The following is a 22,424-nucleotide window of genomic DNA, read 5'->3' as shown; positions in this document are numbered from 1 at the left end:
TGGATTTAAACAAAATCTCATCTTTAATTTCGTCAAGATAAGTGCATCTGAATGATTTGTTAAAATATACTTTTTATATATATTTTTATATCTATATCATCTATCGCATGTTGCATTACAGCCGGTCACTAAATATTAGTAAAATGAAAAGATCTTCCTCTGTAACGTATGTAGTTTCTTAACATCAAAATATACTTTTGTCTAATAGTTTTTTCAAATAGTCTTACATCATGTGTCCAGTCAGATTCAGTAGGAGTGTACGTTGAAATTATTAAATATATGAACTCAGACCACAGCCCAAACCTTGTTTATTCAATACACCCTTTTGTCTTAAGAGGAGCCACTTTCGTGGACCAACTTATACGTGAATGATCACTGTCGAGTGACGGATCTCGTAAAATAATAAGTGCATTAGTATTAGTACTTCTTGTTCGTAATTTTATGCGAAAGGCAAAAGGTAAGTGATTCCTCAACTTAATGCTGTATACTATGATATATTAAGTTATATAAAATGCTATTTAAATTATCGCTATTTTATAATAGGTTTAGTAAATCGCTTAATAACAATGCATCACCGCAATAAACCGCAAACAACATTACTTTATATACATAGGCTGTGGTCGTTCGTCACGTTTTGATATTATCGTATATATTCGTTTATTTATCATCAATAAATCATTACATATTAATTTTATTCTGAACTTTATTTAGATAACATAGAATTTATTTTCGTATGCATTTCTTTTTTTCTAACATTGAAGTAATTTTACGCCAACACTTCCATCAACTAAAACATTATTGCCTCTGTTGCTCCTGTTATAACCCTTTACATGAAAAGTTGAATACGATATGCCATTAACGACATTCACATCATCAACCCAAAATACGATTATCTTTATTAAGACGTCCCCAAAAATAACTATCACGGAAATAGACAGAAACAATGGATATAAATACACGTCATATTGTTATTATAATAATAAGGAAACTGAATCTCAGTGGAAAATTACGTCATTTCCCTATCGTGACGTTATCCGGGTTAGTGTTATTTGCTGGTCTCTGTGAATCCTAAATATGTTTTTCTTATTCACTTATTTTTTTTTTATCATACTCATTGTAATATTTTTAGTCATCTAATCCTAGAATGCTAGTACAATAACCTGCAGACACTATCACAGAATCAGGTTATTTGGCCCACATTTAAAGCTATACACATCAAATAACTTTATATATATAAATACAGTTTCATTATTATAAACATTATTATTAATACCAACAGTCAAACTAAAATTCAAAGTAAGACGCTTCTTAAAACTATAAGATAAGCTTCTTTTAATAATAAACCATAGCCACATTATTTCGGTAAAAGCTCTTACGCACTTATATTTAAATGGGAGATATTACATGCATATCTACTATTAATATCAGTTCGCACACAGACTTTGTAATAAAACCGATAATTAAAAAATCGTAAACAGTCAATAAGTATACACCATAACTTTTTGGGAACTTTATTTGAACTAGAAGTAAAAGAAGCCGAAATAGCTCAGTTGGGAGAGCGTTAGACTGAAGATCTAAAGGTCCCCGGTTCAATCCCGGGTTTCGGCAAAAAATCATTTTGCCGAAACCCGGGATTCACGTCTCATCTCCCCCTGATAACGGTTGCTGAAAAGTAACCGAAACGTCGGGAGTATGTAGTTTTAAAATAATAAAATACGAGTAGTATATCCGAAAAATAATTTTAAAATCAATTAATGAGATCTAAGATTTTAGCGAGTTTTATACATTTAAATGAATTGTTATTTGAGTTGCTTTAATTTTGTATCCTTTTACAATTGCTTCGTTGTATACTTAGAAAGCAGCTTCCCTTGTTCTTTGATCGCAATTTCAAACAATGAAAATAATAAGTAATCCCATATATAGTATTTCCATTATATTAAAACATCACTGACGCTAAAAATGTTTCCTATGGATTTTCAAATAAAGTATGATACAAATGCTAATTTAATTCCCTATATCACCGATATTTTAACTGTGTATTAGTATAGCTAACGTCATTAACTGGTTCAAGATCATAAAGCACTCAGCTGAATGTGATATGCGTTATTGTGTTTGTTCAACGCATCTGAGGCTAAGATGTACCAGGAACTGACAGGGCCTCGATATGAACAATCAATATTCTACAAACATCTCGCTTAACACGAGTTATACGCAATCTAATGGATAGCCTTACACGACGCTGTAACAAGTTTTTCAGAACAGCGTTCACTGAATTAATAATCCTCTATCGAAATTTCATTAAATAACACAATTATTAATTACAATAACAGCTGTTGTTCTCAGTGATTAAAAATAATTTAATCACTCCGCACAAGGATTTCTGTGTACAATTATATTTTATTAATGTACAGACAATCGATATCCTTTTTAATATTCATCGCCCATAACAAGACATGAACATTTTTTACTAGTCATATTCACATTATGATTACATATAATTCGTGTTCATAAATAGAAAAATGTGAACATTTGTAGCATCATGGGAAACTTTTACTAGACACACGAAATACTCCGCTGCCCAGCTGGCTCGAACAGCTTTTTAATGTCAGAAGTTTCAGAAAAAAAAATATCCTGCAGAGGGTTTACAAAACGACTGCAAAGTTTGGCGATTTACAACATGTCCTGAAATATATGCTTAGAAATATATAGTCTAGTACTGGCGTTATACGCTGTATTAATTAGTTTAGAAAACAAGTAAAGATTTAATTTTATGTCGCAGGAAAAGCTATAAAAAAGTATGGAATAATTTTTATCTATTAAACAAGTTAGAATTACAGCAGACCATGGATTAAATATTCGTTAAATGGACATCAGTTTGATTTTTTAAAGTCGCTACTGCTGTATTTCTGTCCTGTATTTTTCTGAACTCACTTTTCAAAACAAACCTCTTTTTTTTATCCTTCCCACTTGTTTGTTTTAGTTTAGACAAACCGAGTTAGATTAACTAGTGGAATTCAATTAATTACAGTTCTCAGCAACAGGATTTAGAAGATATTTTCGCTTATCCTTTTAATACAGTGAGTAAAAAAAAAATTTATATAATAAAAATTGTGTTTCAAGACTAACCCAAATAGTGAAAGTATGGAATCAAATTAAAATGCAATATTAGTCTTGCATAAAACTCCGTACTGTTTGTAACAACGACAAAATCCTTGACAACTACAAAAACTTAAACACGCCTTAATCTCCGAAATAGTCAATAAGAGAGAATTATTAATAATGGCAGGATTTAATTAATGCATATATAAAACACATCTAAGTAACGCCAAGTCTTCTTTATACACAAATAAACCTTTTACAAATTAAAGAAAATGAATACTTAAAACAATTACTTAATAAATAAATGTTTTTACAAAAAGAATTATTTTATTTATCTGATACAAAAGGTGGTACGTTCCTTATCATCAAACCACTTCCTAAACAATAATTAAGTGGTTTTTGAAGTGAAACTTCTTTAGAATCGTTGTGATTTCAAACCTGATGCAACGGAAAAAACGACAGGTAAGAGACACAAATACAAAAATGTGTAGAATGAAGCCGGTAAAAAATGAGACAGAAATATACATACTATTCCATACTTCGTAGCGCCCCCACTCCCGTCTTCTAAGCATAGTCGCCTGTAATTAGTGAGCCAAAGCGAGAGAGCACATATTATAACATTTAATTTAAAAATGTGAAACAATCGCACTCAATCAACTACGAGATCAAAAACGGTAATAGATGCAGTATTCCAAAGATATATCAACCAAATTGAAACTAAAATATTTGTATCGTATTTTAGTTATCATAAGCCTCTTGTATCATTTGTTGAAACTGAAAATATGGAACTTGAGCAATAAATTATGTAACATATGTTAAATAAAATATCTATTAAAATTAATCAAAATACTTTCATTTTTAAACGAACAAACTTTGTAATTATCCTACCCTTGTTATATATATTCATCTCATTCTTTTCTCGATTTACTGAAGTTTCACTTCTATCGTGTGTGAATCGCACACGCACCTTTTTTTCTTATTACTGAATTGCGTCGTTAATTTACAATTTTTAGGTTCCATAAATTTAATTAGTTGGTATTCATGGTACGGAAAAGGGTTTAGACTTTAGGGTTCAGCAAAGACATAGATAAAATGCCCTTTGATAAATGAGATGCGTAAGGTTTAGTGCGTGTAAGATAAATAGTGTACGTAAAATGACATCACTTAACGCTGGCATTCATTATATTTGAAGTCCTATTCAGAGATGAACAAACATACAATCAAAAGCTTTATCAAACAATGAAGTAGAAAACAATGCCTGCTTCATGTGCACACTACATTTAATTACGTTTAATTACTCGTTGTGAAATCGACGTTAGGTAAGAAAGGAACTAACGAGCTGTTATTTAGTCTAACAAGATAATCATTTATACCGTATATATTTAAAGAACAACAAAACCTCTGTTCTCATTGGTTACCATATTTCTAACCATCACTTGCCTACTAAAAGATTACAGTTGGTCGTCCACAGGCGTTCCATGTTTGACTTGTTTAAAATACTAAAATATATGTAAAGTCAAAAACAAAATACAAAATATTTACACACATATTTTATCGGTGAATAGGATTCTCATATCAGTTGGAGTAAAGGCGACTATTTTGTCACATATTAAGATAATAAATTTAATTCCAGCCTTCATTTATTACACTGTAGTCGAACAAGCTTAACAAATTGTAACAAAGTGTATTTTATGTGACGCTTTGAATTGTAGCCTCGAATTAAATTTATTTTTACAAAAATAACATAAGAAATAATATCTACGTTGGTTTGCTTTAAACGATATATATATTTTATATCTTTATAGCATATACTTGTTTATTTAATGAAAAACTGGATCTCGTCCAAGTGTTGCCTTCGCGTAATACCGTACATTCGACAGCCAATTACTGGGACACCATTTACATCTATCTGGTTTTTATTTAAAGTCTGTGTGTTTTTATTAAATTACAATAATGTATAATTTAATTTTGACCTGTGAATAAATTAATATATAACTAAACTTCCATTTAAGGCACGCTAAATTGTTTTTGGGGCTTATTTGTTAGAACGTTCAGCAAAATTTTCTAAAATTCATTTCAGACCTTTTTAGTTCTCTTAAAATCTAAATCAAAACTTTTATATTTATAGCATCATAAGCTTTAGTTGCATAAAATAAAAGAAGTGACAAAATAACTTTAAATAACCGACCGTGAACTTTAATTGACGTGTGGTCCACGTTAGAGATACGAGCAATAAGATACCTTTCTTCTAAGCAGAGTGAGAGACTGTTTTAATGACATTAAAGAAGGATGATACTTAAAGTCTTTCTTATCATATCACATATATAATAGACCAATATGTTTAGTAGACATAAATCCTCACTTGTCTGTTATACATGGAAATCACTAACGGTAGAAATGAATAGAAACAACTTTATTATTTATTTAGGGTAACATCATTTTCATCCCAGAAAGACTTCGTAAAGACAGCTAATGGCCCATTTAAACATTAGGAATAAGTGAAGCCGTCAAATGCCTAGATTACAGATTCGACAAAACCGAAGAATTTTTATATTTTAATAAACTTTAAACAACTTTATTGATAAACTACTAATAGAAATTACATAATTGAGGTATGGACTTTGAAAAATTCCATACTCCTTAATATACGGTTAAATAAAGATATTAAATAAAAATAAAGCAATATCTATTTTCTGCTGTTAGAGATTGAAACGACTTATTCTGACTGCAGATTGTAATGAAATACATATCTTTGCACTGATAAAAATAACAAAAATAATACTTACAGGCGAAAAACAAACAAACCTTCAGGGCCCTTAATTCCATCGAGGACTAATAAAAAAAGTCTTAACTATTACCTAAAATTAGTTAGCTACAGATCGCAATAAAAAAATTACCGTATGCCCTTGGAATATGGTGAATGGTATAAAACCAAAAAAAAAATATGTATTTAAATTCAATGTGTCAAAAATCATAACAAATTCAACCCATACAAGGGAATATCCAAAATATTCTTTAATTAAAGTCATTTGATAAGCTTCGGTGTAATATTAAGCAAGATTCCTAGTATATTTTCTTTAATAACGCACTGCAAAGTTTGTCACGTAGTGTTCCTACATTGTTTGAGTTCTAAGTAACTTTTAATAAGCTAAAGGAACTCTGGAAAATCTTAAGAATATAGGGACTTAAATTTTACTTAACATACATTACACGCCTTCGCAAAAAGTAACGTTAAAAAATATTTTTATTAAAAAAGTAAACTACACTTAAGACAGTTTAAGGGTTTTAACCGTACATTTTAATATACAACGAATTGGACTTAGTTACCTAAAATGTTTGTTAATCCCTTTTTTGACTTCGTCCTAAAAATGTATATTTTCCTTATACAATAAAAATTACTTGGACATGAAAAGAAGTCTAGAATGTCTTGCTGTACTTGCACCATTTAACTGAACAAAACTTTTTTTATATCAAAGGCGGTAAACGAACAGACAGACTACTTGATACAAAGTAGTCACCGTCGCCCATGGAAATGTTAAGGAATGTTGATGCGTTGCTGACTTTCATTGTGGAAGAGGGAGAGGAAAGGTTAGGGAAAAGGATAGGACAACCTGCTCTCTCACTTATCCGACGAAACGCAGCCATTAAAGGCTACTTCTCGCCGCTCTTCTATGAGAGGGTGTTACTTTCCCAGTCGAACCAGCCCATGTTCAAGCTGTAGTAACTTGACAAAGCTAGGCTCTAGCGCCTATGAACCCGTTAAATAATTGAAAAATATGTGGACATATTTATAAATGCACTAGTATTATGTGAATACGATTTCTAATAATAAATCCGATACTCCCTTGTGTTGTAGGACAGCTTATCCACAAGATCCACACAAAGTGGTGATAGATAGCATAAAATGGTAGCAGCAGACCTGTCAGGACATATTGCTTCCAATATACATATTTCTGTCTTATTGTCACGGTCATACTTAAACTTTTGCTTAGAGTGTTCATGGAAATTGAGAACAGCTCACATTATACTTATATAACTGAAAAATATTCTTCTCATAGAAAAAAAACATCTCAGTTTTTCGGTACGTATCCCTTGAGTCTCTCTAAGCTTAACTTAAGAAACAGGAAAAGCCAAAGCAATACCGACTGACTTTTCTATCATTCAATATATTTTATTCTATTGCACATTTATACCAAACGAAACAATGTCGAAATCAATTATTGAGGTTGTTTAATAAGTCAAAAAAAATAAATTGTCACATAATCGTGCAATTGTTTACACAATTTAGATTACATGAACCTGTAGGCTAAATTCAATGAAACATGTTGTTGAAATCAAAAGAATAGGTGAACGTAAAAAAATGCAGAGTACATGAATTATTTGTTTTAGTAAATCTATTTTGATACATTTTCATGGATGAATGGTGGAGGGAGTGACAGAAACATCAGACTTATACAGTGGGGTATGAATTTAAGAGGCTTTTAAAAAAAAATTGAAGCTGTTAGTTTCATAACTAAACTATTAAATATACACGAAGATTTAACAAATTGGTGTCAATTGGCTGCAATACAGTCCTTATCATCATCATCATCATCAGCCTATGAGAGCCCACTGCTGAACACAGGCCTCTTCTCGCATGGAGAAGGTTAGAGCATTAATCACCACGCTTGCTCAAGACGGGTTGGCGATTTCAATCTTATAATTTGAAATTATAAGACCAGGTTTCCTCACGATATTTTCCTTCGCCGTTTGTCAGTGGTGTCTAAATACTCTTAGAAAGTACATATGACTCGGAAAAGATCACATTGGTACTTGTCAGGTTTCGAAACCGTGCCCTCACGTATGAGAGGCAGGCCTTTAACCTCCAGGCCACCACGACATATATACTATTATATACTATTTATAGCATGATGTAAATATTTATTGCTATTTCGCTGTATTTGTTTTTTTTATAAAATTGTAATAGTTTGGTAAGTTTATTGTTGTAACCATGGCTAGCGTACAAAAAAAACGGTTTGACTTGTCAGGTCAGAGACCCGAAACATGCTACAACGTGAATAGCTTACACGTTGATACCAGTCATCAGTATCAACACGATTTTTTACCACCAATCGTATAACATAATGATCTTCCCACATTCAATCTTTTGCTTTCGACAGAATGTTTTTCCTTCACTACTTTGATCGCCGTGTTGGTTCTAACACTAAGTGGACAACCTGATCTTTTTCTTTCACGAACAAATGAGGTTTCGATGTACTCATCTCTAGTCCAGTACATAACCATTTAAATAATACAAGCATATACCTGGGTTGTCTTTTTCAACTCACTACATTTTAATTTCACAAATATTTTACAATACATTAGAGAAAAACATCCCTGATATGAGAAAATACCTCTGTATAAAGACTGAAAATTCTCAGAAAAATATATTATCAAACTTATAATTTAAAACTATAAGTCCAGGTTTCGTCACTATGTTTTCCTTCACCGCCGGTGAGTGGTGTCTAAATACCCCTAGAAAATAGATAAAGACTCGGAAACAACAGATTCTTACTTGCCAGGTATCTAACGCGTAATTTACATATGTTGATATACGTTCACTATCATTGTTAATGTTGTAAAAAGACCACTTCAATACAAGCACTGATGATCCAGGACAAAGTATGTAATAAAACCAGCTGGTACTCAGTGAGTATATAGCTGTCTCATAAAACCTGTATCATAACAACTAAAACGTACAATGCTCATATAGAAACAGTCTGTACACTTCAGTTATAGCCGACCACCGTGTACAATGTTCACAATAAATAAATAGCAAATATTCATACATCATATCACAAGTATTCATAGCAATTTTAATAACACAAAAGTACATACGGATAGTTATGTAGTAGTCATTAAAAATACAAGTGACCTTTTAGTGTTTGTTCAATACATTTTTGTGTCTTTGGATTTAATTGTGTCAGGATATATACAAGAATTTTTTTTTACTAACATGGTAAGTTAATCTTTACGATCTTGTGATATATCTGTGTCCACGACTTCTTCTGCGTGGAATTTTTATTATATTTTTTGTATATAAAAAAAATTTAAAAAAGTAGCATGTTACTTCTTGTTACATAAACTATCTGCCAGTGAAAGTCTCGTCAAAATTGTTGTAGCCGTTTCAGAAATTAATGAGTACCAAAAGAAAGACCGACAGATAAACTTAAAAAAAATACATTTTGATATAAAATGAATCGTGTATATATTTATATTCATTTCGTTAAAAGCTTTTATTTTAATGTTACAAACAGACACTCCATTTTAATTTATTTTATGTAGATATAATATTGCAATAATTACCATATACTGTTAAAAATACATGCCTTTATAAAAAAAATATCTTACTTATATAAATGTTTCATTAAAAAACGAGTTTTAATACCTATTTACGTATTGTAGAAATACAAAGTTCTAGTATATTATTATTTATATAACATGAGGCCAAATGAAATAGTGTTCGTTTTTATAATACTACATATATTTATCTAGTTAATTGCTCTCTTTTTTTAAAACATTAAGGTCAACCAGAGCAACATGAGTACATTATCTCAGAAGACGCTTCTTACATTCAGTATAACGACTGCAGCTTTGTTATGGACCCAATCTGGAGGTACCTTTTTAAATTGTTAAATTAACTTAGAAGTTATAAATACAGAATATATAATTTTACTGGTATAAAATAAAAAAAAAAAGGATGTATTATTCTATTATCGGATACTAGTGTCAGACACTTTCATCTCGTCTGTCCATGACCACGGTTGCTGTAAAGGAACAGAAACTTCGGGATTGTTGATATAAAGTAATAAAAAACGCATAGTATTAAAAAACCTTTCTTTCATTTAGATGTCTACAGGCGAAAATTTTAGATATTATTATTCTATACTCGCCATATTTATCTCATTTTATCTTATAACAGAACCAGTTGGTTTAATTTTCCTTATAAATATTACAATTGCTAATAAACATCAAGTTTTTATATGTCCTTTAACTATAAAGACTTTTTGAATTTTACTCATATATGTTAATATTTCAATCTTTTCCATGAAATCAGTTTCTGATACTTATTTAATGTAAATATATATATATTTTTAATAAATATTCATATGTATACAGCAGTTATATTTGCTTTTGAAATATGTTCCATGAAATCATAAATTAAATTACATATTTTGACTGGCATTTAACATTTTATCAAATGTCAGATGCCAGTCAAAAGCATAAAATTGAAGCTAATGAATAGGTTCTTGACATTTTAGTACATCAGCAATCATGTATTATTGCTTGTAATAAAAAATACACAGAATCCATTTTTGCCTGATACGTAACACCAAACACTGTCAAGTACTATTGGATGAAGTGGATAAATTCCGTAAGTGGAAAGACGGATTAATGACAAAATCAAATAAATGTCACTGTATGTGTCACGGTAGGCGGAAAACAAGATATACCTCATACGATCCGCGATTATCGTGAGGCGGTCAATGCGTTGCTACGATTACGGAAAATGCTCCTTTTAAATTTCTCGGTCGTAAGATAAATAAAAAATGTCGTCCTTAGAAGAATAGAAGATTGAACGATCTTAACCAACCAATAAGTAAAGTCAAAAAAACTTGGATCTACGATAATTATCTAATATCACATTGGAATTGGCCTTTCCTCGTCTATGATTTTAATAAAACCCTTTTTTCTAAGTTAGATGGAAGCGTCATAAAGGTATGATGGACGGCTCGGGCTCGCGTTGTCATCTGATTAATCAGCTTTATTTAGGAATCGTAATAATTTTGGGATGAATCTAAAAAGGCCAGCGGAGCACTATAAATACCGAAAAGTTTGCAAGACGCATATCCTGGAGAAATCTGATGATGACGTCGTTACATTACTCCTCAAAAACTAAAGATGCTCAAAAATCAATACTTCAATTCCACAAACAGTTTATGATAGGGGCATAAAGTAACAGAGTAGAGTTAGGATCAAGTAAGAAGGCCAAAGATACGGATATATTAAAGACTTTTATTCGGCACGACGAGTAATCTAAATATAAGATCCATGCAATGAACTTAGAAATGCAGATGACCTTCCCAGATAAGAGAAATTTAGTAAGATGTGATAAAGGTACCGACAAAACTTGCTACATCTCCGTGGAGGCAGTTGAAACTGCTAAGCATTTGCTGAAGGGATGTAGGGTACTCCTGGATAGCGGTCAATACTCGCGTCCTTACGATAGGGTTTAAGAAATTAGAAATCATTTGGTAGCCAGACCCCAAAAAGAAATAATCACAAACGAGAGATCAATAGGTTTTGTGAAAGAAGGCACTAGGGCTACAAAATCAAACGTCAAGCCTTACTCTATCATTAAAGCGGTTTCGGAATGGACTATTATCATAGATACGTATGAGAAGCAATATAAAATCCCAGAGGATATTTGTGTGTCGACCTACAGACCAGACATATTTATATTCACGAATTTAAAAGCGCGTTGTACTAATAGAACTCACGGTTCCTTGGGAAACCAACATCCCCAAAGACCATGCCATCAATACGAACTCACTAACAAACTCACTAAGAATAAATTTGTCGTTAATTTGTACGCAGTAGAAGTGGGAGCGAGAGGTATAACAGCTATATCTCTCTGCAACGTACTAAAAGACTTGGGCCTGTCCAATAACAACATGAATTCATTCTTAGAACGTACTTCAAAGGCAGCTCTAGTAGATTCGTTTCAAACTTTGCTTAGATAGAGAGAAGAGGGAAGAGAGGAGGTCGCAAGTCCCAGGCACTGTTAAAGCTACTAAGAAGAATACTAAGAATAATCAATAATAGAATACTAAGAAGATTCGTCTTTATACATTTTTTTAAATAACGAGTAACGTAATTAACATTTAGTGTTACCAGCTCCTGCTAATATTTAGTTTTGAAATTAAGGCACTTTATATTTAACTGTCACTTAATCTCGGTTTTATTCAACGAGGAAATCGATTCCAGCGTTTGTTCAAGCTATATTGAAAATTTCTTTTAATTTCAAAGTTTTGGTTCAAATTTTTCTATCGCTCCTACCTTTGGCGATCATGAGTAACTAAAAATATCTAATCGTATCTGAGTTCAAAATACTTCTACATAAAAACGTAGACCCTGGTTTGGTACTTATAATTATTTATGAAAGAAATCTTAGGGGAGTAACCGGAGTATTCTTCCATTCAATTACTGTAACGGTTACTGAAGTATTCAGGGATTCGTTTTGAGCCGCGTGTATATTACTTAATGTAATGAAAAATCCCATGCAGGGACTCAAGTTGCACTGAAATCTGGCATTAACTCCAATTTTTAATATGAATTTATATACAGTCAATAAAAATAACGGTTTACCCAAAAAAATATTGTCAAGAAAGAACTATTAAATAACATAAAATTTACAAAAAAATCAAAACTATCTTAAAAAAACTAATCAGTAAAAAATAACCTGTGAATAAATTTACATTAAAATTCTTCCTTTCTGCAAATTATTTGATAGTTGTTTAGATGGCCAGTCGTTCTTTTTTCTGCCTCTTTGCTTTTTCTTTAAATTTATCTACCGATTTAGTTGAATGTAAATTTTTTTCATCACAATAAGGATGGTGACATATCAGAGTTATTTATGTTTACAATAAACTACATTTTTTATGTATACTTCAGGTGTCTTCATTCCAAATCTATCGGAGGGTTGCTATCGCTGCCTCTGCCACGTTTCTACTCTTTGCCAGCTCTCAAACGAATGCAAGGGTGGGTACTGTGGACCCTTCAACATCTCCAGGGTATACTGGGTGGATGCTGGCAAAGTCACGCTACCAGATGATGATCCTGACAGGAACAATGGTAAATTGGAAATACGGATTTTAATACAATATCCGGTTTTAAGCTTTCATTCTATCAATCACATGCTGTAATCCAATTAATAAATGCTATTCACAGTGAATAATTACGGATAAAGTTTTGTTAAATGATGATGTGAAATGTAGAAAGATTAATGTTATTTTTACTAGTTTATCATCTCTGGACTATAATAATTATGGGTTCATAATATACCTGTTGTTATTAGCGTGGAGAGACTGTGCCAGAGACTACTACTGCGCAAAGAAAATCATAGAAGGATACCTTCAAAGGTTCGCTAAGGTAGTGTAAAATAAGGTATATAATTAAATAATTTTAATTGTTTAGTTCAAAATATCTCCGTGCATTTTTTATTTGAGCCTTTTCATTTATTAACATAAATATAACAGGTTGAGTAGCATTCATTGTCCGTTTTATCTCACCGTCGTCCTTGATCGTTAAAAAGGTTAAAAAGGGTAATACTTACTGAGTTATACACGAACAAATTAAGTGCCATAAATTTATTACATTGCTTTTGTAATTTATTAAGCTATTAATATCGAAAAAATTAACGTTTACAACTCTAATTATATCTATACTTAATTATTTATTAAAATTTACATTTGAAAAAAAACCTTCTTTATCAGTAAGCCTTGGTAATGGTACTGTTTTTTGTGTTTTTGTTTTTCAAATATATTATATGCCTATAATTATTATGTTTCCAGGACTGCAACGGTGACGGTGTGACAGATTGCTATGACTACATGATGATTAATGGCAACGGAGGGTATGGATGTACTTCGCCTCTCAACAGATCAGAGAATGGAAGGAGATGGCTCAGGAGATACGAGGAATGTCGCAGTTCACTCATCAGAACCTAAAACTTAATATATATAGTAACATTTCGAGTTATATTTCTAAATTAAATCTATCATGGTTTTAAAATATGAGAATTTTATAATATTTATCAAGCTAATTCAGACCGTATCACCCAAAAATAGTCTTAAAAATATCTCACTCATAGAGCGAATGCTGTGCCATCAAAAGACACATTCCTTTATTTTTTGATAAAAAAAATTATTGCATGTGTGCTCAGTAAAATATTTACAGGAAAGGGCTCAAATAAGATTGATTAAAATTCAGGTTTTACAATTATTATTATTTCTTTTTAATATCTATGAGTAGTTCGTTTTTAAGTAACGATTAGAACACAACTTCCTTCATTGTAAAAATTACCCATAGCTGTAAATAAACAAATAAGAAGACGTTTCAGCTAGTAATATATATATATATATATATATATATATATATATATATATATATATATATATATATATATATACATATATATACATATATTGAATTCTCATCAGACTGCATGTCCCATATACGGTGCTATCTTAAGACAGATTTATGTGAAACGTACTTGGGGCATTGTAAAACAATGATTTATATAACAGTGTCTGGTGATTAAAGTGATGTATGTGATGCATTCAAAATTATCCAATATATTTCCCTAATAGTCCTTTAAAGTTAATAGTCCTTTTAACATTTTTAATAAATATACCGTATAATTTGCTGTAATGAAACACTATTATTCCACAACTTACTAGATAATTACCAGATAATCTTGTTAAAATGAAATGTGGAAATTCTCTCCGAGGACTTCAAACAATGAATACTTCATTTTATAATAGTTGAATAGCCATATTTATACAGTCGTTTTTATGTCAGTCTGTTGAAACAAATATATATTTTTAAAGATGATCAAAGTTTAGTTACCAAGTTATCAAACATAGGAATATATAAAAGCCGTTACAACAATTGACAAATATTCCAAAAATCATTAAAAAATATCTGCAACTCATTATAAATGCAAAAACCAGAAATCTAATACGGATCAGCAAAATCAGCTTTAATAGACAAAACGTCGAGTAAATTTGTTCAGCCTTAATCTCCCCTTTTCATCCTCTACAATATGTAGAAATAAGTTAGAAATAAGTTTAGGCAGTACTTCCACTTCGATATTTATCGCTCCACGACTTGTAACAGAATTCCAAGTTCAACATTTACATTCTATTTAAAATACTCATCTACCCTCAGGTAAGTTACATTATACAGAGGGCGCTTCTTTCCCTCATAAGAGTTTACATTGAATTAAAAAAAAACTAATCGTTATGTAAAACAAGCTATGACTCTAATTATAAATCATCAAATCAATCGTTAAGTATTTGTATATTTAAATTACTGTACAAACATATTAGCAATATTAATTTACTATATTTAAATGAAACTAGTATTGTTCGGATATACTACGCGGATTTTATTATTTAAAAACTACATAATCCCAACGTTTCGGTTACTTTGCAGCAACCGTGATCACGGGCAGACGAGGTGACACAGTTTTTAAATAATAAAATCCGCGTAGTATATCCGAATAATACTAGTTTCATTTAAATGAATAAAACTCGCGAAAATCTTAGATCTCATTAATTTACTATATTTTAACTTATACACACATGGCGCTAGTTCACTATTATAAGAATTATTATTAACAATATATATAAAATAAAGTCTTCTTAGGTACACTATTTATTATATATAACTCAAGAAAGGCTCTACGGCAGAGGTAACCTGAAACTAGCAGACCAACATAGGATACCTTTCACCAACTTAGACAGAAAAAGAAAAACAAAAAACTTAATAAAATACAAAATCTCCTTATTTACTTACTGCCACTGAGGTGGAACAGAGTTCGCCCGGTTAGCTATACATTTCAAATTTTGAACCCAACACAGTCGAAGTCGCGAGCAAAAACTAGCAATAATTAATTAACAATCTGATGGAATTTTTTACTTTAATATTATGCCATTAGAAGTGCAACAGCAATTGTTTTATACAATTAATTGAATTAAAAAAAAACATTATGCATATGTGCAGAAATCAGTCATGATGTTTATTCGTCCGACACACTTCAACTGTGCGCAATTCAGTTCTATAGTTATTATTCAAAATAAACGTTTATATATGAAAACGATAAAACCAAATGTAAGCTCCCTTGTCACAACATTCCCGTTTCATTGAATCCAACGCTGGTAATGTGAAGCGTTATTGGCATCCACATTTTATGTACCATACAAAATTTCTAATAAAATGTGTTTTTCAGATACGATACGGAAGCCATTTATGTTCTGTGTATTGCCGTATTTGGATTTTGATACTGTTGCCCTTAATCTAAACGCGAATCCAACGCGATAAAAATATATATCCATGTGTATTTGTTGCTTTAATATAAATATTTTTTGTAACTTTTTTTTTTGTATCAAAAAAAATCTGTAATACTTTTGGAGTTTTAGCTCCCCGAAGTTGACTCAATACTTAATAAGAACTGTTAAAAGGATTTTACTAAGCACTGATAGAATTGCAGAACAATTTTAGATCATTAATGTTATTAAGGTATGGTAAAAAATTTCTCTCTTCTATTCCTAGACTTTATTCAAAGCAGGAACCTGTGCTACATGTTTCATGAAGCTCATTATGTATATAGTCTTACAAATTTCTTTTTTCTTCAAAATCAATATTAGATAACAGAAAACAGCGACTATAATAGTTTGTACACGATTTAATTTTAACATCATTCATCCCCTAAGGACAGGAAATTTATTTCTACACCCCCAATAAAAAGGCAAGAAGAAAGGTTTTAAGAATTTTTTCATGTTTTATTAATGTACTCACTGGCTCACTGCATACTTAGATTTGGTTTCATTTAAGTCCGTAAAATAATCAATACAAAATTTAAACAATGATTTTTTTCATCAGTTGCAGTGTCGTATATCCTAATTATTCAATGATCAATAAAATAAATTTTTAAACAACGGATAGAATACATAAATTTAAAGAATGTTCTTTTATTTTACTGACACAAACACGCATATTGCCAGACGATATGCCAAGTAAGTTACGGGCAGATTAATCATACGATTAGTGTTACTGGATCGTTCTCAAATCGAGAAGTACAATTACTGGTGACTTTACCTAGCAATTAGTTTGTTGGATTCTTTACTTGAGTGAGAGACTTACAACAAATGTCATATAGCCTCATTTATAACCAAAAAAAAAAAAATATCAACCGTTGATTCAAAATGAGCTTCACATACTTAACTATGTCTTTATATATGAATGCTTAACTATAATATTTGCAACATTAAACGAAATATTTTAGCTGACTAAAGTAATAGTTCATACCCGTGGCTTCGTCCTGGAAGTTGTGTTCAGTGATAAAAAATACAATGTCTAATATAAACATAGTAATCGAACGAAACAATCTATCGTTACACACGTTACACGACTTTTATGATGTGTTACCATGGAAACGACACTGAATTTCGCCATTAATTCTTATACAGACATGTATGAAATATAATTAAATTTCATGTATTGTAAAATATCATTAAAATCCATTAACAATATATGTATTCAATAAATATTTATAAATAGAATAAAGCCTGATTTAATTTCAATACTTATTAACAGTTCAGTATGTAAATTATCATATAAAAATCAGCTATAACTCATTTAAATGAAACTAATACTATTCGGATGTGATCACGGTCGCTGTAAAGTAACCGAAACGTCGGGAGTATGTAGTTTATTACAAAAATAAAGCACGCATAGTATATCCGAATAATATTAGTTTCATTTAAATGAATAAAACTCGCGAAAGTATTAGATCTCATCAGGTATAACTGACGCAAATAAAACTCTATCCCGAATATTTACACAAGTAGTTACGCTATTAGCTTGATCTTTGATCTTGAAAAAAAAAATATTATCGTTGGACAGTTTACATAGCATTCTTTTAAAAAATTTTATTTCACCCGGTATATATTTATAACAACCCGATAAGTTTTTAATGAGACAACCTGTTTTAATTATTAATTATATAAAGCTATCTCGATTTTAATTATACGTACATACTTGACTAGTTCTCCGCCACAATCTTATTACAAATTATACTTTTTGTTAACAATTTTTACGATTTATTATAAATTGACATATATATTTATTATATTGTCAAAATAAATTCTTATATCTACGAATAAATGTATTCACCCTATTAATATATCATCAAAAAAGTATTGTAGATAAACAACGGATTTTCTGAGCATTTTATTGTCTATGGTTTCTCAGATAAGAAAATAACAGACCGAATCTATGGCGTCAAAATTTTATTACCCAAAGTTTATTGTATACGAACGAAACAAGAATATTATTGTATATTACTTATTTGATATTTATTGAAATCAGTGCAATAAATTAAGTTTCGTGTGACATTCGTCGTAACGCTCCAGCCACATGCGCCCCGTCTCGGACCTGTCCAGCGGCGGGGTACAATTGTATCCTCCATTACTATTGATCATCATGTAATCGAAGCAGTTGATTTCACCATCGTTATTGCAGTCCTATGTAACACAATTAATTTATTACTATAACATAATATATGTATTATATAACAAAGATTTTTAACACAAAAGTCGCTGTAATTATAGCGGTTATATTTAAATCGGAAAATTATCCGATAATATTATGATTTACGAGTATTACAGATACAATAATTTTATTATAATTATCACCGTAATTCAAACGTGTGATAGAGAATTAAATAAATATAATAAATTATGTAGTGTAATGTAGTGGGAACATATTTATTGCTATATATTAAAATAGACAGAGAAAAGCGCCATGTGTGAAAAATTACATGAATACATATGTAAATGTTTTTTTTTTATCGAATTTTATAAATATACATTCTGATCCACACAAAAAAGATGGTTCGTGTCAAAAATATTTATAGCGAGTAATGTTGTATTGTAAAAAAAGCGATGTGCTTGAAAACAATTTTAAAATGAATGTGCCTGAATAAAATATGGGCTGTAAGTTTAGATGGTAAAATATCTGGATAGTGATATTTCAGAGATAACAGGTTCGTTTCCCGTTGTGTCGATACTTTTTCATTTTATATATACTAATTTAAATACTAGCTCAACATTGCACGTTTTTAAGTTAAAAATCTGGTCAATGCCGAAATAGCCTCTAATTTTTTTTTGCGATTAGTCAGTCTGTTCCTACGTTATAATTATTTATATGAAGAAATTAAATAACCTTGACAAACTTCTGAAGATAACCTTTTACGATCTTTTGGGCGCAGTTGTAGTCCGTAGCACATTCCTTCCAAGCTAAAACGAAAAAAAAATACTATGTACATTTTCCTTATTCATAAATTTTTATATTTATCGTTTTAATGACAAGAATACATTCAGCAAAACGTGTTTGCGTGAGACGTAGGATCCGATTTGGATTTAATTTTTTTTGCTCTATCCCCATAAAAAAAATAATATTATAATTTTATTACAAAAACAAATCTATGGGCTAAACTAAATAATAAGTTTTATATAAGTAGTATTAGCGAATAATATTTGTGACTTTAGTAAGATATGAACAGTTGTAGCGTGGTAGGGATTGGCCCTAAGCTACCATCGAAGGAGTGAAACACTTTTTCATTGGTCTGGTCACTTAGCAGAATACGATAAATTGTTGACAAATGACAAATGCTTTACAAACAAAATAAAATTCTGCCTTCAATTTTGGCAGTGTGTCATCATGCAACAATCACAAATTTAACACATAAAAATCACTTAAACTTCCTTAGTTGCTGTAGTACTCATAGCAAAATTTGAGATATTTAGGCAGACGTTTAAGAACGAATTTCATTTACCATTCTCGCTAGCGGGATCGTCACCCGGCAGAGTGATTTTGCCAGCCTCAGTCCAATACACCTTAGAAATGGTGAATGGACCGCAATAATCGCCAGAGCAATCGTCTGATGATTTACAATTGGTATACACGTGGCAGAGACATCGGAAGCATGCCTGATTTAAATTAGGGACATCTGAAAAGCAATCCATATTTATACAAAACAATTGTGATATGATTCTAATGATAGAAATAGAAAAAGTAAAAGAATCTGTCGGACTAATGTTTCACAGTCACAATTAATAATTAAGTGTGGTTAGTAATTTCCAGAACAGTCTTCACCTGTACATTCAATGAGAGACAAAGCAGCGAGTACCGACGTAATCGCTAGAAGCTTTACTTTCGCTGCCATAATCAAAGTTTTTCTGAAATATTAAATAAAATTATATACCTTTACTTATTACATATACAATCTCTTATTTTCCAAAAACATTCTTATGTTATAAATGTAAAAAAATGTATTCATCTATTTTGTCAATTCGATCGCAACGAAAGTTGTCATTAAGCCAGCTACTGGCTTAGACATAACTTAATTTCAAACAAGTTCAAACATTTCAAAGAAGAGTAATAGATAGTTATTCATTAAGACGAGTAGAACGGCGAGGCAAAACTAGTAGCGTATATCAGCATCTATTTTTAAACTAGTTTAACAATAAAATTTCTATTATATTCATAACGAAATTAATATATCTTTTTACCAATCTTAACTATTAACAAGTAATTTCTCCCAAACTATTATTATATACAATGACAAAAATTTTATTATATAAAAGGGGCAAAAGATATAAGACACATAAATGCTATGCTTCATCTTCACAATAACCTGTAGCTTAGGAGGAAAAAGATGAAGTAAATTGATATCACAAATAAAAAACTATTGAAACAAACATAATAATCAAATAAATTTATGTTTATATATCGTTTTGTTAAAATCTATTTAAAATTATTTTTATATAACAATTTTTTTATTTATATTATATCATATTGAAACCCAGACCAACTCATGTTATTTTACCTCCGAAAATCAAGAGCTTTAGAACTATAGTTACACTATTATATGTATATATACAGATATTTATATATGTGAAAAATTTTATTAATATATTTAAATACACGTCAAAATATACAACATATAATTTAAATAACAAACTTGTATAATATAATTTAAATAAGTATATTCTTCATAGAACACTTTTTCAATATCGTAGTATACATTAATACAGTATTGTAAAATCATTTTTTTAATTTCCTTTCAGGCATCAGTCTTCCAAATAGATTTAGAACCAAAAGCGACCAACCTAAACGACTATTGTAACCACAAATTATAATATTATTTAATAATAATTAATAAATTTCTAACACAAAATGATATACACATATTACTCACCCACAGTTTTGCTTATAGTATAATCACCGTCCTTGCACGCGCTAGCTCTTATATAGCCTTTGTGGAATACATCTAAACAGTAGTAACAACACAAACAACTTATGGAATAGTCCAGTTTTTTAAAAATAACTTTTCCTTATTCATAACCATACATTTTACAAATACACATTTAATTTTGAATTCAAGAAAATGAATTTATTCGCTCCTTAATATATTGTGTTATATTTTTAATATTAAAAAATGCTAACAAACCTATAATAAATTAAAACGTAAACATGTATTAAACAGCCTTTCGTAATGTACACGAAAATGTACATTAAATCTTATTTGCTATATTTTATAACAAGGCTTTTACGATGAGAAAAAAAATATATTAATCGCATAAAAATGTCCTCTAACGATCTTCATTAGAAGCACCAATTAGGCTTGTACGAAATCCGTCGTACACTAGTCCTGTAAAAAGAAAAAGAAGTTTAATAAATTCACATTTGAAATTACAATGTCTGAAATGTTGAATTTCTTTAAAAGTACCTACTTACTTTTCTATTTGCCACATATATGTCTCTTAAAAATAAAAAGAATATTGTATAACGAGCATTCGTATACAAAATAAGTGTATGTATAACTTGTGCCACAGAGTTAAACAAACATAGATACTTACATATATGAGTATATTTACGCTCTTTACTTTAAAATAAGTCGAAAAGTATGCTGAGTCCAAGTCCAGGAAGTACAGCTTTTCATTCATAAATCTCCTTTTTAGTATTAATGTATGTTATTGAACGAAAAACGCTCCGTATATAGTCTGACGATGGAAACTTAGAATAAGCATAAAAATTCGAACTTATATATTTTCACTTAACATTTATTTCTTAATTAATCACGAAAATATGAATTCATTAAAATAACAAACAAGCATTTTTAAATAAAAAAAAAAATAATAATTGTAAAAAAAAAAAAACATTGGCTGTATATTTTGTATTTATCTGTCTGTATACATGAAACGTTTAGCTTAATATAAAATTTAAAAAAAAAATTGCAACGGTATTACTGCCCATTGCTCTATTCACTATTGCATTGCTTGCTGATTTTATTCAAGGCGTACTAAATGCAGACTAATATTTAAAATACACATAACTGTCTTAGCAATATATTTACCAAATTATATTCCAAGAATAGTTATATTTCAAATGCTTGTTACACGACTCAACTCATAAGAGTGGCCAGTTTGATGTCT

The 22,424-nt window shown here is 30.3% G+C and overlaps 2 protein-coding genes and 1 non-coding gene across 3 annotated transcripts; 2 read left to right on the top strand and 1 right to left on the bottom strand.

Moving 5' to 3' along the window:
- Positions 1-1,535: 1,535 nt before the first annotated feature.
- Positions 1,536-1,608, top strand: Trnaf-gaa (transfer RNA phenylalanine (anticodon GAA)). Its single transcript has one exon. It is a non-coding gene; the product is annotated as a tRNA-Phe (tRNA).
- Positions 1,609-8,846: 7,238 nt separating this feature from the next.
- Positions 8,847-14,145, top strand: LOC116771367 (lysozyme-like). Its single transcript, XM_061523226.1, has 5 exons — positions 8,847-9,097; positions 9,664-9,754; positions 12,814-12,993; positions 13,217-13,290; positions 13,713-14,145. Exons 1-5 carry the CDS (start codon positions 9,095-9,097, stop codon positions 13,866-13,868), a joined length of 504 nt encoding a protein of 167 aa, XP_061379210.1. The 5' UTR covers positions 8,847-9,094; the 3' UTR covers positions 13,869-14,145.
- Positions 14,146-18,200: 4,055 nt separating this feature from the next.
- On the bottom strand, positions 18,201-21,260 carry LOC116771369 (lysozyme-like). The gene is made up of 5 exons (XM_032663211.2): positions 21,188-21,260; positions 20,083-20,165; positions 19,763-19,936; positions 19,150-19,223; positions 18,201-18,449 (listed from the first exon to the last, which is right to left on the bottom strand). Exons 2-5 carry the CDS (start codon positions 20,150-20,152, stop codon positions 18,291-18,293), a joined length of 477 nt encoding a protein of 158 aa, XP_032519102.2. The 5' UTR covers positions 20,153-20,165; positions 21,188-21,260; the 3' UTR covers positions 18,201-18,290.
- Positions 21,261-22,424: the final 1,164 nt, after the last annotated feature.

The sequence above is a fragment of the Danaus plexippus genome, chromosome 17 (genome assembly GCF_018135715.1).
Source record: "Danaus plexippus chromosome 17, MEX_DaPlex, whole genome shotgun sequence".
Taxonomy (NCBI): Eukaryota; Metazoa; Arthropoda; class Insecta; order Lepidoptera; family Nymphalidae; genus Danaus; species Danaus plexippus.
Note: the sequence above shows the minus strand (reverse complement) of the source record. Positions and strands in the feature narration are given on the sequence as shown.

Bases quoted from the DNA above. Each gene is read 5' to 3' on its own strand.
- LOC116771367 (XM_061523226.1), top strand. The intron at 9,755-12,813 runs GTACCTTTTTAA...TGTATACTTCAG, and splicing joins GTTATGGACCCAATCTGGAG to GTGTCTTCATTCCAAATCTA. The intron at 13,291-13,712 runs GTAGTGTAAAAT...TTATGTTTCCAG, and splicing joins ACCTTCAAAGGTTCGCTAAG to GACTGCAACGGTGACGGTGT.
- LOC116771369 (XM_032663211.2), bottom strand. From the start codon at position 20,152: ATGGCAGCGAAAGTAAAGCTTCTAGCGATTACGTCGGTACTCGCTGCT. The intron at 19,937-20,082 runs GTGAAGACTGTT...ATTGCTTTTCAG, and splicing joins GTCTCTCATTGAATGTACAG to ATGTCCCTAATTTAAATCAG. The intron at 18,450-19,149 runs GTTATTTAATTT...TGTGTTACATAG, and splicing joins ATCTTCAGAAGTTTGTCAAG to GACTGCAATAACGATGGTGA.